The sequence below is a fragment of the Etheostoma spectabile genome, chromosome 8, assembly GCF_008692095.1.
Source record: "Etheostoma spectabile isolate EspeVRDwgs_2016 chromosome 8, UIUC_Espe_1.0, whole genome shotgun sequence".
NCBI classification, from domain to species: Eukaryota; Metazoa; Chordata; class Actinopteri; order Perciformes; family Percidae; genus Etheostoma; species Etheostoma spectabile.
In genome coordinates this window covers 24,929,285-24,948,644 of record NC_045740.1, presented here as the reverse complement: position 1 = coordinate 24,948,644, position 19,360 = coordinate 24,929,285, and the positions used below count along the sequence as shown (strand labels likewise).

The 19,360-nt window shown below is 40.6% G+C and overlaps 1 protein-coding gene across 1 annotated transcript in view; it reads left to right on the top strand.

The window, feature by feature from the left end:
• Window positions 1-18,980, top strand: part of slc7a5 (solute carrier family 7 member 5) — a 45,638-nt gene extending 26,658 nt beyond the window's left edge. The window contains 6 exon segments of the mRNA XM_032523853.1: window positions 1,506-1,609; window positions 2,132-2,202; window positions 2,205-2,224; window positions 2,612-2,761; window positions 18,400-18,577; window positions 18,723-18,980. Of these exon segments, the coding sequence (XP_032379744.1) occupies window positions 1,506-1,609; window positions 2,132-2,202; window positions 2,205-2,224; window positions 2,612-2,761; window positions 18,400-18,577; window positions 18,723-18,829 (630 nt within the window). The 3' untranslated portion in view covers window positions 18,830-18,980.
• Window positions 18,981-19,360: the final 380 nt, after the last annotated feature.

Below are 19,360 nucleotides of genomic sequence, written 5' to 3'. Positions count from 1 at the left end.
TGCAAACTGGACACATTTGAAGCTGTTGTGGACAGGTCGTCACTGAATAAACTGTTATCTATCATGGATAACCCCAACCACCCTCTCCACCCCACACTGGTCCAACAGAGGAGCATCTTCTCTAAGAGGCTCCCACAGCTTTGTTGTCGCATGGACCGCTACAAGAAATCATCCTACCACAGGCAATACAACTTTTTACCACATCATCACTGGGTGCTAGATACGACTCTTAGACATCACAACTGCAAGAAGTGCATCTATCTATCTATCCATAAAACCAGTGTCAGTGTACAGTGTCAGATGAATTCACACTGAAGAAAAAAAACTATCATATGTAATTGCAATAATTTACTTACCTGAGAGACAGTGGTTTCTCTCTGTAATTTGGCCGCATACATTTTTAGTTGGAACCTTTTGAACATTTGAGCCACTTTTATTTAGCCTGGTCCTACCAGACTCTCATACATTTCATTTGTACAGAGAGGCTACTCTCCATTGACTAGTGTTAACTTCCTTGAAGGCGGGTCCTCTGTTGTAGTTTAAAACTATTGGATCTGCCCAGAGCTACTCTGGATCTGCCTTAACCAATCACTGACGTTTGGTAGTGACGTATGTCATGTGCATGGGCAACGAGAGTGGAGACGACAAGGCTTATATTTAGCATTAGCATCGCTAGCGTTAGCTTTAGCTAACTCTGTCACCACTAACTGAGCGAGCTGGAAAATCTAACTTTTCCTGAACCCTGTGGGGGAGGAGGGCCACAACATCATGGCCACCTAAAAAACTTAGCAAAGATTGTTCCTGCTCGGGCTGTACCTTCTGGATGTTCGCCAGCCGAATGACTTCGCTCAGATCGTTCTCCGCGGCCATTATGGAACTACAACTCTAGCACACGGCCTCAACGTCATCGTTCTCAGCCACACCCTCTGTTTCCTGATTGGACCGGTAAAGATTTGACTGGAGAAAATCTGTGAATATACCGCAAACCCAGACATAGTACTGAAGGGAAATGAAAATTGAGCTTAAGTACGTAAGAGGGTGGAACCAAGCTAACTTTTATTTGCCTTGGACTCAAACTTGTAGCAAACTTTGCAAAACATTGTAGTTGTTTGATCAACATCCTCTACTTGCCTGGTTGTTATATTTATTTGCCCAACGTTGTGTTTTACTTGCCCCTGGGCCATCGTGCAACCCTTATTGTTGAACCCTACTTTTATTTAACACTTCTGTCTGAGAATAAGTCTTTCCCAAAAAGAGCAATATTCTATTGCAGTTATTAAACAGGAGTCAACGGGATAAATTCTTCTTTTGAACGAACTGTGTGAACCTGGAGTTGATGAATTTTGCAGTGCCACTTCCTGGTGGGACTGGACCTACTTTGCTGCTTAACTTGACTTAGAGTTTTCACCTGTGATCCGACCAGTCAGGACGGATGTTAATGCTAGATAAGAATGGGGCTGTAATGACATCTGTACTGTTTGTTTGTGTGTGTCTGTGTATTGCAGGATTTTGGGAACTACCACCTGGGTCCGATGGCGTGGATCATCCCGGTGTTTGTAGGTCTGTCCTGCTTTGGATCTGTCAACGGCTCTCTGTTCACATCATCCAGGTAACACACACTGTTAACAACACAATCCGACCCAGCTTGTTTTGCGGTTCTTATCCTGTCATCTACTGGCTTTTCCTCTGAGTTGATTCTGAAAAGCAGTGGCTAACTCAGAGAACAAAGTGACACAAAGCTTGGTTCATTTCATAATGTTGTGTTTAATGAGACACACAAGGATATATATGTTTTCTAACAATTGCTCCATTCACTTCTTAAGACCTGAGAGTAGAAAGATAAGAAAGAGGTTTCAGAGGAAAGGAGGGGTCCTCACAAAGGAAATTGTTGTTGTGAGGAAATTGTTACAATTTGCGAGACAAATGTATGATGCTAATAGAAATGGATGAGAGAGGCTTTGTCCAGAGTTTTTTCTGAATGCAATACACACACACACACACACACACACACACACACACACACCCACACCAACCCCAAATGAAAAACCCAGAACATTAAGTATACTAGACTATTGTCTCGGTTTGAGAGATACTGAGACTCAAAACATCCATGTCCTTCCTTCTCTCTCAGGTTATTCTTTGTGGGATCCCGGAGGTCACCTGCCCATCTGCTGTCAATGATCCCACCCACCCTGCTGACCCCCTGCCCTCACTCATATTCACTGTAGTACTATTGTTTTCGAATTCAATCTACGATAACACACACCCATCTTACCCTATTAGTCAAGCAAATTAAATAAATGTCTCACTCTCTCACTCACTCTACGCGCACGCACACCACACAACACACCCACACACACACCACACCACCACACACACACACCACCACACACACACACACACACACACACACATGTTGGCCTGCTATTCTCAAGAGATACGCTGGAAAAAGGCTGGCCACTTACGTGGGTTACGGGGAAAGCTCTGCATAAAGCCCCCCCCAGAAACATAAATCCACCTTTAGGGCAATGCAAGATGGGAGATAGGGTAGATGTAAACATTGTACTGTACTGTACTGTACACCTGATTGCTTTTCTCCTATTATCTACAGTGCATAATGACCCTGCTCTACGCTTTCTCCAACGACATCTTCTCCGTCATAAACTTCTTCAGCTTCTTCAACTGGCTCTGCATCGCCATGGCAATCATTGGGATGATGTGGCTCCGTTATAAGAAGCCAGAGCTAGAGAGACCAATCAAGGTGAGTCAAACGTGATACAATCAGCCCATCGGAACACGGGAAAAAGGACAAATAGGTTTTTTTTTTACTGACTTTCTGATGATGTTCAAAGAGGGACTTTAACAGACATTTGAGTCCGAGGGGACATCAAATTCTCACTTAGTATTTTTCACCATTGAATTTTGCTTGAGTTAGCTTCGGCAGTAGGACATACTTCTACTTTGTCTCATGCGGCCAACAAAGATCCATTCAGCAGATGAATCGAAGATTTAAAGACAGAAGCTGGATGCTTGTCAGCTGGTGCTGAGGCCGTGTGGTGTGTGTGTGCGTGAGTCGTGTGCGTGGTGCGTGTGGGCGTGTGTGTGTGTGTGTCATACAAGAGGACGCACCATGCCTCCTGAGTAGACCAGTTGCTGCAAGACTTCCCAAAACACAGAACACCATTGTGCCATTGTTACACTTTCTTGTGTGGTGTGTGTGTGTGTGTGTGTGTGTGTGGTTTGTGTGTGTGTGTGTGTGGTGTGTGTGTGTGTGTGTGTGTGTGTGTGTTTGTGTGTGGGTGTGTGTGTGTGTGTGTGGGTGTGTGTTGTGTGGGTGGTGTGCGTTCTTATACCTGGTGGTCCCTGACCTGACATATGACTCACCCATGGGGACCAGTTTTTCCCGTGGGACCGAAACCCCCGGTCCCAGAGCACAGCATTGGAATCAATAGAAAACAGCCTGTCTGATAGCCCTGGTGCAATTCTTGAAAAAAAAAATGGTCCCCATCGGTCAGTTTACACAAAGTGTGTGCCCTAGTGGTCAGGGGGGTATCAGTGTGTGAAACTGCACTGGGGGGTCTTTCACCTACAAAGTGTATAAGTGTGTATATCTATATAAGCTTCATATTTTGAATATCTTGGTCTATTCACTTTAATGTGATCAGAACTTAATGTTATTAAATTAGTTTTACCAAAATACCATAATCATCAAACGTCCTTTGAAAAGGTTTTATTCTTTGAAAAAACACTATAAACATATCAATTAATAATTATAATTATGAAAAATTATTTTTAATATGATACTATTTTAAATTTGTTTGTGTACACATGTGTGTATATATATATATACTAATACATATGTATTTAGGCTTTATTCTTTGAAAAAAATACTAAGAATATCAATTAATAATTTTAAGTATAAACAATTATTTCTAATATGGTATTACTATTATATATTTGTTTACTTACACATATGTGTATACATACACATATACATATGTGTTTATATGTTTTATTTAATTACAGTAGTTCTTTTTCTCTATAATTGATACACTACCAGGAAATTCATAGGAGAGCAGAAATTAAAAAACATTTTAACATAGTAGATACTTGGACACTGGTTAAGTGTATGGGGTATAAATAACTAAAATGAACCAATGTTTCATTTTGGTGAACAGGTGCAACGTGCACATTTAAAAATTAGTTCCACAGCTAAAGATGACGGAAGAGATCAGGCCTACGTGTGTGGACGTCTGGTTGAGCCGATGCCAAACCTGATCGGTGTTACCTGGAGCAGAAATGTGTGTTACACCTTAACCCTGCAACCTTAGCATGGTCCATACAGAGGATTACATGTTATTATAATCTCAACTTAAATCTTATTACAATAAGGTTATTTTAAGGTAAGTCTTGTTCATTTATTTTGTAATAACACTTTATTTTAAGTGTTTTAATCCAAGTTTAGGGATCCTAATACCAATAGACGCAGCTGCTTTATATAAACATGTTTATGTTGCACTCATTAAGATCCCATCTGAGCAGATTCCTGTCTTTCACTCATCTCTGAAATGTAGTTTAAAACTTTTACAGCCAATTTATTAAATAGTTAGATTTTATTTGAGCTTGAGAGCATAAATATAGTAAATAGATACGGCCAATAAAACTGAAAATTCAGTTAGAAAAAAATTATCTCCAGTTTACTCATTATAAAGATATGGATCAGATCAGACTGTCACAGAGAGGGTGACCAACCAGACTCTGATAAATGACGTTCAAGGCCCTTTCACAGCAGTGTGGCCCTTTCACAGCAGTGTGGCCCTTTCACAGCAGTGTGGCCCTTTCACAGCAGTGTGGCCCTTTCCCAGCAGTGTGGCCCTTTCACAGCAGTGTGGCCCTTTCACAGCAGTGTGGCCCTTTCACAGCAGTGTGGCCCCAGCATGGTTTACACAGCCTAGGGACTGCAGACTACGGCTGCAAAATGCTCCTAACGAGTTAGAATAGGTTAAATGCTAAGCATATATTCCTTGTATCTGTACATGTACAGCGATATTATTATATGATATATTATATTTTGTATACAACATAATATACTGTTTGTCATGTTAAATATCTTAAGCCAATATTTCAGTCCAAACCTAAAGCAATTGAACAACACAACCATAAACCAGCATATAATTCTTACTAGTACAACAGCAAGATGCTCAACTCACAGACTGTCAGCAGAATAATACAACGACAACAAAAAAATAGTCAGAGATGTACCCTTGCTTGGTCACTCTCTCCGTTTGTCTTCTTAGCTTTCTCAGTGTCTTCTCTTCTGTCTCCCAGTCTCTGCCATGACGTCTGAGAGGCTTCTGAACCCGGTTCTGATGCTTGCTTGCATGGCTCTGGTTCTGGCATGACATGAGTGTTTCTTTGCACCAGCATTTTTTTCCCCTATGCCCTGGTCCTAACAACCTCTTCCTCCCACCGAGATGTGCTAGCAGGTGTTGGAGCTAAATCCTGCTCCATTCTCAGGGTTCAGTCACTTAGTATCAAAATCTCAGATGTGGATGTGTGAATCCATTTTATTACATAGGACATCCTAGAGACAAATACAGAGTCAACCTAACACGGCTCTCCCCCAAATTTGTCTGACTCTCTGCTCCTGGACCCCCTGGTCTTATTCACAAAGGGTGGGGTCTCTTGGCCACAGTGGTGTGTGTGTGTGTGTGTGCCTATTTGTTATATTTCAATTGGAATGTGACTGAGGGTTTATGACCCTCATTTCAGGAAAAGATCAGTGGGGGTAAAAGTGACTGAAACTAGACTCAGGAAGCATCCCTAACAATCAATTCTGCTTCTAACACATTTAGGAGAGCTGGATTATAACAAAATATACCAGAATATCTTATATCATAAAACAGAAGTATTGCAAAACATCTTAACATACCAAACAACAAACTATATACCTATGACAACAAACCTAATGCATGACCAACATGTCTTCATTTATGCTGAAATAATGCTTTTACCTTTGGTTTAAATGTATAATGCAAATCACACACAATGTTTAAGCACATATAACATTTTAAATTCCAACACAAGGTAAACACCAACATTCCCCCAGTGCTTCAACCTCTCAATCTTGGCAGCATGGCTAACTGAGCTAACTATCTGATGGTAGCTAGAGTTTACAGTTACATTAGCAACAAGAAAAGCTTTCTGTCCACCAGGAAACTCTGTAATCAGAGAGCCGAGGGAAACTGGAGGACATAATATACCAATACTGACTGATTGATCCGACTGAACAAACAATAACTGAGGCTGCTAAGTTAGCAGTGCTCTGTTAGCCTATACAAGTGGCAGCTTAGCAGTGCTCTGTTAGCCTACAAGTGAGCAGCGTTAGCAGCTCGTTAGCCTATACAAAGTGCGTCAGCAGTTAGCGTGCCTCTTAGCCTATACAGTGATTGCTGCAGTTAGCAGTGCTGTTAGCCTATACAAGTGATTCTGCAGTTAGCAGTGCTCTTGTGCCTATACAAAGTGAGGCAGCAGTTAGCAGTGCTCTGTTAGCCTATACAAAGTGAGGCAGCAGTTAGCAGTGCTCTGTTAGCCTATACAAAGTGATTCTGCAGTTAGCAGTGCTCTCTTAGCCTATACAAAGTGATTCTGCAGTTAGCAGTGCTCTGTTAGCCTATACAAAGTGAGGCAGCAGTTAGCAGTGCTCTGTTAGCCTATACAAAGTGAGGCAGCAGATAGCAGTGCTCTGTTAGCCTATACAAACTGAGGCAGCAGTTAGCAGTGCTCTGTTAGCCTATACAAAGTGAGGCAGCAGTTAGCAGTTATCTCTTAGCCTATACAAAGTGATTATGCAGTTAGCAGTGCTCTGTTAGCCTATATACCAGGGGTCGGCAACCTGTGGCTCCGGAGCCGCATGCGGCTCTTTGATCCCTCTGATGCGGCTCAGCTTTTAAAAAAATACTTAATGAATATTTAATTAAAATGTATTTTATTTTAGTTCATACAGCAAATTAAAGACATCAAGTTAGGTGTGGCCTTCTCAATTGCCTGTGATGAATCTAAAGACTAAGATGATATTAAACAAACAGCGCTGTTCTGCCGGTATGTAAACTCGACTGGGCCACAAGAAGAAATGATCCAGTTGATACCACTAAAAGGCCAAACACGGGGGGTGATGTCTCTGAGGCTGTCTAGAATTGTTTAAGAGCAAGAGGAATAACCGTTAACCCAACGTCTTTTGTTTTTTTTTGGAGTTAAAAATGATTTGTTGCATGCAGAAATGTTATTTCATTTTCTCTGCAGTCGTTCATTGATTTCATAAATGTAACACAGTATAGTTTGTTTATACATAGCACAAAGGCAAAAAAAAACGTTATATAGTGTTATTTCATTTAAAATTTCAAAAGAGTTTTGTGGCTCCCAGTGTTTTCTTTACTGTGTGAAACGGGTCTAAATGGCTCTTTGAGTGGTAAAGGTTGCCGACCCCTGGCCTATACAAAGTGAGTTTGCATTAAGCAGTTCTCTTAACCCATACAAAGTGAGTCTGAAGTTAGCAGTGCTCTGTTAGCCTATACAAAGTGAGTTTGCATTAAGCAGTGCTCTGTTAGCCTATACAAAGTGAGTTTGCATTAAGCAGTGCTCTGTTAGCCTATATAAAGTGATTCTGCAGTTAGCAGTGCTCTGTTAGCCTATACAAAGTGAGTTTGCATTAAGCAGTGCTCTGTTAGCCTATACAAAGTGAGTTTGCATTAAGCAGTGCTCTGTTAGCCTATATAAAGTGATTCTGCAGTTAGCAGTGCTCTGTTAGCCTATACAAACTGAAGATGCCGTTAGCATTGCTAGAAATAGTACAGTGGAACCGTGCTGTGTTCTAAGCTTGCAATGCCCATTTAATTGCACAGTCTGCTCCACCAACACCAGTAAGAGAGAGCGGTGTCCCTCCTGATCAGTAAACTTGGTTGCTGTACACAGCCTGCCTGTACTGTAGCCTACTGGTGGAAGTCACACTTTTATTGGTTCTCTCTCTCTGTGCTTTGCTTTCTTTTTCTCTCGCACTGAGATTTAATTGTTATAAATCCGTTAATGCCAGCAATAACATAAGCTTACTTGCAAGTTGCATCCAGTAACTTTGTGGCTAACATTCGTTAGCTGACAGAGACAGGTAGCTGCTCTCAGCTAGCTGCAAGTTTCTATACTATAACTCTAGTTCAAGATTTTTCACAGTTTTAGTTTATTTTGCCAGGTTTTGTCCTCTCTGTCATGCACAGACTTCTGGTTGTTAAACTTTGCAACCTCAATGTCACTGTTTAGGAGCAGCAGTCAATAAGGGCAAGCTCCATGGTGTCTCACGGGCCTGCTCCTCGTCCCAGTACCTCCTATGCAGTTGCCTCGTAGCACAGTTGCCCAAACCAGCAGTACCCCACCAATCCTATTACCCCAGCACCAACTTTACGACCCAAGGCAGTGTTCTGGTGCAGCAGTATAACTCACAGTAGCAACGACATGAAAAGCCTTGCATCGTCTAAGGGTAACGTTGGTCAGACTCAATTAGACTGTAATATGACAGAAGAGAAGTGGTGGTGACAAATGACCAAATCGTCACATTCTAATTTATTATTTAAATATTAATAATACCCTCAATAAAATAGGCCCTCCAGGGCTGATTGCCTGCACATATCAAGGCAGTTGTGATGGAGCACAGCACAGGACACGTTATCCTTTACCAGCAGCTAGCTCAGATAACCACATTACTTTTGCTTAACAGTTAAGAAAGCCACACAATAAAACAAACTAACCACTTGAGGCAGAGATAAAGCTGCAACTCGTGTTTTGTGATGTAAAATTACAGTTTTTGTCAAAAGAGACTACTGGCTTGAAAGAGAGCAGAGATAACGGCGTCAGCTCTTGTTGTAAACGGTTGTCTGGCATCAAGTGCTGAAAATATTCTAAGTATAGTGGGGATACATAGCTGATTTTAAAATCTGCTCTGTGTCATGGCAGCGTTTGAAATGAAGGCTTCCGTCCGTGTCACCAGCTATCAGTTTATTAGTTTTATTTCAGGCTTTTGTGTATAAGGTAATGAATAGTTACTATGGTCTAAAGCTTTAAATGATAAGAAAACAGGGCCTGAATGCAACACCGCTCAATTCAAAATTCCTAAATGTAAACTCTGGCAAAACCATTAACCCTATAATTAAGGATTTTTAAAGTGAATACAACTATTTTTCTTTTGGATGAAATTATAATTTAGTGAAACACAATCCGCAATACCATAAAATAGATTGCTACCCAGCCCACAGTGGATCAAAGAGGTAAGGGAGGAATACACCTTTCCTGACTCCCGGTCCCCAGCGTACCCGGTCCTTCGCCTCCGTCCCAGCCTCCGGATTCAGCTGCCGAGTCCTTAGAACACCTGTTCCTGACTCCCCGGTCCCACCTCACCTGTGCCCATCCCCCACCCACACGGTGCCTGAGTGGCTGAGTGGCGGGTCCACCTGCACGTGCAGTTAGTAGGACGAGCAGAGCACACGCTGGCACAGCACAGACAGACAGAGCTACAGACACTAATGGACGAAGAACTGATGGAAACTAACGTTAGGTAAGTAATGTAACGTTTTTAGTCATTAATAATAGACTAGCCTGGTTACGTGTTTGCAGTCTATTTTTGCGCTCATTTTAATATTAGCTGCATGGTTTGCCAGTGCTAACAATAGCTAGTTAGCTTCTCACGGGCTAGTGTTACAGTGTTAGCATAGCAAATTTTTAACTTTTAAGCTAGTATTTCATCATGTTTTTGGTTATGTACTGCTTTTTGCTGCTGTTACTTGGCTGGTCTCAACTTTTCTAAGTTATACTATATAGATGTAGACACCGAGGGTTCAGGCTGGTTTAATATTTGATGCTGTGGTAAGACTGGGCTAGGTAGGCAGACTCAGTGCAACATGTGTCTGAATGTACCAGTCAGTCAAATGTGAAGTGGTGGAAACAGACTTATTAGACTTCTACAGGCTGATTTGGGTTAAGTTTCAGTCTGGTTGCTGTTATTTTAAATCTGAGGAGGCATTGCTTCTGTAAAGATCTCTGCTTTCATCATTCATCAACATCTGCAGTGCTGTCTGTTCTGCACATGGTCACATTTAATCTGGTTAGTTAACTGCAGGTAAACAGACTCATAAGAGTCCATAAACGTCATTCAAGCCTAATTTATCATCTCTATAACCATCTCCTAAGAAAGGAATTTTTTCCTCTTAAGCATGGACTTGATTTTGTTATCTCCACAAGCTGCAAACATAACCTTGTTATTTGTTACTCAATGAAACTTAACTGTAGAGCGACTACTGGGCACCCTTCAAATTAGACATATGAAATGATGTAAAGAACAATGGGATGCAGATGTTACATGAACTGTTTGTGTTTAACCATTTGCAGGCAGAGTGCAGCCTATGTCAGGCTGAAGGAACGCTTCCAACGCCTGAGGGCTGCATCATAATGCCTCTTTACCCGGGAACATGGAGTACCTACAACACCAACGCCAGGTAATAAGGTGGAATTTTAAATGTGATACAATAATGTAATATAATATTCTACAAACATTAAAATTCACCTGTTGTTTCAATGGGGCCTCTTACACTTTAGGTTTTAGTTTTTAATAAAGAAAACTGGGTGTAGGAGGGTAGTGCCCTGGCTCTTTAGCTCTTTGGAAATCAGGTGAACAGTAACTCAGTAGCATGATTAAGCGGAGATAGACAACTTTTTAAAACATATGCACTATGAAGAATAGACAACAGCCAAGATTATGGGAAAACCCTATTTATCTGATTCACTGCTCATTTCATTTCTATAAATTTGACTTTTTTAAAACAATGTCTGAGTTTAAAACGTATCTGGATGTTACGTAAGGGCCCTGTTCATGTTGTACAGACATATTAATTGTTAATGTTGTTTGACATATTAATTGCATCGTGTGTCTGTTAAGAGGCACAAAGGCTCTAAAACTTGCCCCGTTAACTTCTGTTTTAGCTCAGTTGAAGCGTGTACACATAGCTGTAGCTACTCAGTGTTGCCTGCACCAATTCAGGTCGGGGGGGGGGGTTTCAATCAAAAGTTTTTGCATATTTATAGAGATCACAATTAACATAAAAATTGTCCTCTCTCCTTTTAAGTAAGGGATGAACATAAAGTATTCCTCATTAAACTTAATCAGCCAAACATAATGTTTACAAACTAAATGCTTAATTAAAAAAGGATGTTAAAATAGTCTGGAAAAAGCCATCATTTATACCATAATGCTCACATTTGGTAATTGGCAAGTATGGAATCCAGTCTACTACCTAAAGGCCGTTCTCAAAGTGACCACACACACCACTAGAACACACTCTGACATGCAGCAGCTCTGCTGAGCACTACAAAGATGCCAGGAACTGAAGTAGAGCCCTGCTGACTGCTTCCCCTACAGCATTGGGATGTTCTTTGACAGTCTAGTTTGCATTCTCAGATTAGGTGACCGTTGGTTAATTGTTGTACAGTGGATAATGATTTATAATAGTGTGGGTGGAGTATTTGCAGAACAATCTTTCTCCATATCTGCTTTTCCTGGTTTTCCACAGTGGAAACCTACATCGTTTTCATTTCATAAACTATTTATTCGTCTTATAGGAACCTCAAGATCCAACAGAGGACAGCGGATCTCTGATGAGCCTGGTAGTGTTGAACCTGCTTCCACAGGTAACCCACAGACTGAAGCCATGACACCTGAGTCACACACGCCTTGCTTGGTAAGTACCTTTGTCACACACAACTACTAACAGTAGGAGTTGGAAAGTGAAAGCCCAGTTGGGAGTGTTCAGACCTTCAGGGCTGCAGCGTTTTTCCTGCTGAGAGGTCTTTGTTTAGTCTAATTGTTGTGATACGACATATCCAAAAGTAAGAATGTTGCCACAAGGTAGAGATCCCATCAGCGGTTAAGATGTCTGATTTCCCCCTGAGAGACTGGGACTCCTGGTCTAACCATTCCTTCAGGAACCCTAGATGTGCCCACTATAGATCCAAATGTGCAGCTAATTTTGGATAAAATTATCCACTAAATATAAATGACAGATGTGGCCCAAAAACAGGTATTTCATACAGGAAGTGCAGTGGAATATAGACCCAACAACTTTTAACAATTTAGGCCCTGTTTTAAAAAATATGTATGTAGTTAGTTTCTATGAGTATTATTCTCAAAGATGATAAACAATCGGTCTACACAGGAGCGAATAAATACACAAATAACTGACAAAGCAGCCAATAAGTAAATTATTGGCAGTTAACTGTCCATTTTTCCATTGATATTCTCATCTATAATTTTGGCAGAACCCTCAACATCAAAAAGAAAAAAGGAAACTGATTTAGACAGGACTTTAAAGCTCCTCCCTCAGCCCCTCCTTCCATACAGTAACCTGTATGAGAACTAGTTCATTTCAATCATCGCCATCTTGATTATGATCCCAAACTTCGTGTATAGCTGTAATTTTAGATTTTTTTTATGAGAATGACAGTCCCGTTTTCTTTGTAAGCCCTTGATGACTAGTTGATATTCAAGGCTCTAGCTAGCTACATTAACATGAACTCAAGTTAAGTTTGTATATGAAGAAACCTGAGCACCTCATTTCAGATATAATGGTGAGAGAAAATGGTGCTACAGAAAATCATTCATACCACATGCAATAACACTTTTTACATGTCATCACTGGGTGGTAGATAAGACTTTTGGGCACCACACTACTACTGCACTAATGCAACCTGCACATTTGGTTTATTTACATTTACATGTAGCATACATTTTAACATTTTAGCATATTATTTAAGCAGTTGCTCATTTTTGTTTCCCCATCCTGTACATATTCAAATATTTGTTCTTTTTACTTTATTCATATTATTTCATGTATATTGTATGTATGTATATTTTTCCTAGTATTTCATTTATATTTATATTCTGTGCTTTGTGACTGATTTTGCTGCTGGAACACCGGAATTTCCCATTTTTCTTGGGATCAATAAACATCCATCTATCTATCCATCTATCTATCTATCTATCTATCTATCTATCTATCTATTCTATCTATCTATCTATCTATCTATCTATCTATCTATCTATCTATCTATCTATCTATCTAATAGTTTAGCCTTCTGCTAATTATAGCCTTTGGTTTCTAAGAAGAAGTACAATAAGTTCTCTAAGTTATATAAATACACCTCGGGTGAGTTGAAACTGAATAGCAAATTTTAAAATTGACTCAGCAGTAGTTTTGTCTGTTTCCTTGACAGTAACGTTAGGTACTGGCCAGTGTGTTACCTGACACTGTAAGCGTGGTATCTGCCACTGAGAGAGAACACAGTTGATAACCTGGTTATTAAGTGATTAAGTTCCCCACTGCCACAACGGATTTGCTTTTAGAAATGCCATATTGGAGATTAATGCAGATCTGGGGATGAGGGGGGGGTCTGTATCTGTGTCACCTTTTATTTTTGTAAGGCAACTACAAATAGGTCTGTTGAATTACTGTGTATTTTGTGATGTTTACTGTTTACAGACATAGTGTTTTTGAGAACTTCCTGTGTCTCAACCAATGACAGCTCAAGAAGCTAGCCTACCTAGCTACACACTTGTCTCATTAGCCTTTTTGCTTAAAAAACACTGGAGGACTTAAAAGTTTTTGGATTAAAGTGACACAATCAAGACAGCTGATAAGGCCGGCCAATCTGTTGAACTTTTTGGCGTATGAGCAATTGTGAACTCTATGTGTGAGGGGGATTAGAAGTGGAGGCCAGATATTTTTATTTTATTTTATTTTAAAAATGTTAACTGGCAAACGTGAAACCAGACAAAAGCCTATGTAAACCCCCGAAATCATAAGTTGCCTTATTTCATTGTGCTTCCAATAATTGATGCTCTGTGTTGTGGACATGCTGCGGATTGTGAGGCGTTTGTGTTCTTTGTATTTCTGCCATAGTTTCTGTTTTATTAAATGTCTGCTGGCACACATATAATTAGAAAAATCAATCCAAAGGAGAATAAATAGTTGATAGCAATATAGAGGACTGAGAACATTATTGCAGTATATTCCATTATGTTTTATATGTGGATTGTAATCTATGTTTCCCTTTACATAAAGATATTTCCAGCAAACATTGATTCAGAACAAGTTAGAAATAGAAATTCCCCAGAATGTAGGAAATTAAGTGTTTGGCCTTTGGGTTGCCAGTTTAGATCAGGTCAAATGTTGGTTCTATTTACCCAACATCTACAAAATGGGCAGCTAAAATAATCATGCACTGGCTCTTAACAAGCTGGGCACGCCAGTCCTGTTTGGCATTGCTTCAGATTAGTTAAATTAGGGTTCCAGGTCTGGGCTAAGCCCCCAACCTCCTAGAAATGCCCCTGCAATCCCCCCATTACTCTGCTGTTTGCATCTTGTTGTACATCAAAAACAAAAAGGGCGCGATAGTTGTCTGTATAGGTAGATGTGAACAGCTTATGACTTCTCAGTTAACAATTGTTTTCACTTTAATCCCTGTAAATGTAGTCAGTGCTTGTGTTCTTTGTTTTCTGTTGTCAGCCACTAAGCAGCGACAGCTTAACATTTCACACATTAGTCAGTAAATCTGACGCTATAGGAAATGACGTCACCAGGCTGTTTTTATTTTTTACAGGCTTTGACTTGGTGCACAATATTCACTTTTAGGATATGTAAAAATTACATTTGCTAATTGTCACTGGTTATTAAATAATCTTTAACATCACCTTACTATGTCCCTAATTGTCTTTTTTGTCTGTTTCTATAGAAACCTCACAGAAGAGGAGTTGGTCATTGGCAGAAGTCCAATCTGGTAAAGTACATGGGAAATCGGAGTGTGTTGCCGGTATTTAGACCTCACCAGAAGCACTTACAAAATAACAAGATGTCTGTTTCCTTCCACGGCCGTACGGGCTGCAGTGGTTTAGCAGCGACTTGTCTGTCAAAGATCCGTCAGTCATGATTGGATACACTGCATTTTATGTGTAGATGGACTTCACAGTGGTACTGTCAATATGCCCACGCTACAATAAAGTGTACTAAATACTTCACTTGCAAAATTCCAATTTGTATATCCTGTTACTCACTATGTGTTGCATAGAATCAGCACTGGCCCTCCTGTGATTAGTCACTTTCAAGGCCCTCCCCCCCCCACGTGGAGCTCCCTAGTCTACCCATTGGTTGACAGCTCTGGTTACAGGAAGCCCAGAGTTGGTGTACAGGCAGAAGACCTGTTTTTCTGTCCTTATTAATGATGAAAAAGTGACCTTTTAGAGCGCGTTTCCCTCCAGTGCTCATAAAGCAAAGTTTGATAGGAACTGAACAGAAAACAACACAGTTTACTTTGCTTATTCCACCAGAGTTATTGATATACAAATAAGTATAAGTATTCCTTACAGGGCTGACACACCATCTGGGCTCTGGACTCTGGTGCTGATACTACCAACTAGGGGATATCTGGACAGATTGTCTCAGAGAAGCAGAGGAAAGAGACAGTTGTCCTCAGTGGACAGGAGACAGTAGCAGAAAGACCGGTTAGCTTGGTTCCAAAAATAAATGTATAATCAAAAAAAGTTACAACAAATGCAAAGAGTTGCATGTACCAACACACAAAAACAAGTGCAGTCTTCCAGTAAATCCTTCATGAATCTTCCCACTGAGCGTCAGGGATGGGGGGGGGGGGGCGAGTTTTAACATCACATGATCTCTTTGTAAGAGCTTCTGGTGAAGTCTTAATACAGCAACACACCCGGCCTCCCTGGTCCTTCACCAGATTATGGGCTTTCCAAAATTTAGCTTCTTGTAAAGTTAAATTAGAGGCAGAATGAGTCTTGTAGGATGTAACTGGGTTAATAAAAACGTAAATAAATGCAAAGGCTGTTTGAAGATTTTGTGAAAATATGTTAAACAACATACAGTAAAAAGCACCTTTGTAAAGCAAGTCTTGTGTTTGTCATCGGAGATTGATGACAACCAGTATTTCATTTAAAAATGATTTAATTTGCTATGTGTTCAATGGTACTGAGTAAACGGACAGTAAAACAAATACAAGTGAAATCAGCTTGTTTAAAGTTTGGACTTGAAAGAATCTACTCTAATGTGTGTTTCCATCTAACAAAATGCTTGTCATGAATTGTGCAGTGCCCAACAGTGTCTGTTGTTTGTTTCCCAATACACATAACATGACTGTCCCCAGGACGGACAAAACTCGCTAGTCCCCAGGGGGAACAAAATTCAGGTCTAAAATTTATTTGGAGTGTTTTGATGTTTAAAGTGATTTTGTGTTTACAAAAAATTATAAAAAATTTAGCAGTTAAAATGTGTTTCTAGGCCCTCTAGAAAGGGTGATCCATCAGGCGGCTGCCTGTCATTGGATCCCACGAGGTAATAAAAACGGGTGTGTGTGTGTGTGTGTGTCCCTTGTTAGAGAGCCTGATGGGTGCCCCGACTATGCTACTGCTACGAGTATATCAGGACAGTGACATGAGAGTGTGTGTGTGTGTGTGCGTGTGTGCGCGTGTGCGTGCGTGGCTGAGTGGTGGGACAGTGGTGGCACTGTCTCTCTGCTGACCTCTATCTCTCTTTCACTCTCCCTCTCTATTTCTTTCTCCTTTCTTTGTCTGTCACATTCCTGCTGTTCAACAGATCTGAAGCAGAGCTGCCAGAGAATCACACAATTAGATTTACTAATTTATCTCTTTATTTAAGAGATTCTGTTCATTAGTAACCTGGTAGATTTATAACACCTTCATTTCATGTTAGGTCTGCATAGCCAAAAGTATATGGTCACCTGGATCTAACAGGTCTAGTCTAAACCATTAAAAACTGCCTTGAAAAACATGTTGACACAGTACTTAAAGCTGCTATTATCAATATTGTTATAATAACACATTTGTTAATGTGTGTAATGTAGCCGCCTGGGTAGCTCACCTGACAGAAGCTCAGTCCTCGACGCAGCGAGCACAGTTTGGTTCCGAACTGTGGTCCATTCCCCCTCTCTCTCCCCTTTCAAGTTTAAGCTGTCCTATTGAAAGAAAGGCAATGTGAACGGGGTCTTTCTTGGCGTCTTTCTAGTTATTGATTGGGGTTTCTAGCGTGCAACTTTACTATTTTGCTTCACTTTCATCGCATCATTTTTTTGACCCACTGCACACTTCTTGCCTAGCCACAAACAGCAGACAGAGAAGGTTAGCAACTAGCTGTTGAACACAGCGGAGCATTTAGCCGCTAAACAGGCATGTATTTCCCTCTGGAGTTGGAGGAGACCAAAAATGGAGCCAAAAGAAGACCTAATATTGGACATTCATCAGGTGGCATTACATAACTCCAAATTATTGCTTATTATTTTTGGGGCTTTTGATGCCTTTATTTCACAGGACAGCTGAAAACTTGAAAGGGGAGAGAGAGGGAATAACATGCAGCAAAGGGCCGCTGGTCGGAGTCGAACCCGCAGCCCCTGCATCAAGGAGTAAACCTCTATATACGTGCGCCTGCTCTACCAACTAAGCTATTCCGGCCACAACGTTTGACATTTCTACACCTGTTTCCCATCACATTCAATTCAAATTTGTTTGTTTTTTGTGCACTCTAAATAGCTTTTTTTCAAAGAGATTTAGGTTAGTCAGTTGTGGCTTGGAGGCTTTTGTTGTGTGGGGTGTTAAGTAGCTGTTTTATTTCAATAGAGTGTGCTTAGGCAAAGATGAATCTGTGTCAAGGGAGAACAGGGTATAACACCTTTAAGGCCTGTTTCAGCAATGAAACTAATTTGTTTAGAGAGGAAAATAAAATGCAACGTATATGAACAACTCCAACAGTGTTTTCTACAGGTTGAGGATACACTTGTGGGTGGTGCAGGATGTGACGGCGTGGCGGTTATGGCACGTTTTAGTAATAAACTAGTCAAACAAAGGTTTATGAACTATTTATTGAAAACCATGACTACATGACATTAACAGATAATTTGGAAAGAAATGACCATTTCCATATTAAACAAATCAGACTGATACAGATGAAGTGTAGCCATGATGTGCTTTGTCAATTAACTCTGGTTGGTTTGTCAAATATTAGCAGATACAATATCTGATTACTTTGGGCCCAAATGTATTAACAACTTAACCCATGAATCAAACAATCCCTTAAAAAACAAAAGTGTAAAAACAACAAATTGTGGTTTTTACAAGAGATTATGTCCAAGAGTTCATAGTATCTGTCTTCTAATATAACTCCCAGGTTGAGATTAAGCTTATTCCCCCAAAATGGAGTTGTGGAACTCCTCACTTTGTCTGATGAGTCTGAATATTTTAGAGTTTCTGTTAAAAAAAATCAAAATTTCTTCTCCCTGCAGGTGAATATTCTGCTGCCGGTGAGTTTTGTGCTCGCCTGCCTCTTCCTCATCATCGTCTCCTTCTGGAAGACTCCAAAGGAGTGTGCGATTGGCTTTGGCATTATCGCTACCGGGCTTCCTTTCTATTTAATTGGCGTGTGGTGGAAGGGTAAACCCAAGTGGATGCTGCAGGGAATCTGTGAGTATAACGCCTGGCTCCTCGCATGTTTGACTTTCTGAAACTGTAACTTTACTTGACATTGTGGGTAATCACATTTGTGTGTGCGTGTGTGTGTGTGTGTGTGTGTGTGTGTGTGTGTGTGTGTGTGTGGTGGTTTTTGCAGCCTCGACCACAGCCTTGTGTCAGAAGGTGATGGAGTGGTGCCTCAGCAACCTAAAAGGCCCGCCCTTTACTTATAGCCGGGGCCAATCGGGTTGCCACCGACAGTGATCTCTGGGCTCTGACATCCGATGACCTTGATCTCTGTTGACCCATCTCACCCCACTCTCACTCTCTATCTCGCTCACACACACACACACACACACACCACACCCACACACACACACACACACACACACACACACACAAATACACAAATACACACACACACACATACAAACTCTGTCTGCGGGGTGCAGTTAGAAGCCTGATGAAGTATGGACAATGTTTAGTCACTAACTACTATATTGTAGGTTGTTATGGTTTGTTGTTTTTTTTACAGTGCATTTCAATGAATTGTTTTTTATTTTACTGTTTTTTTGTGTGAATAATTTTATGTAAAATATCATCCCTCATCAGAAACCTGTTTTGCAAGTTGTGCCTTATGTAGCAAATGAAGGTGTAACTGTCACCTGTGGCAGTATTTTCTCGGTGGTGTCTGAGTCGGCTGTCAGCCTGGGCATTGACCTGCAAACAGCTGTAAACCAAGTCTAGACCTCTGCAACCAGGAGTTTTTTTTTATAATCCTGCAAGATTCCACTT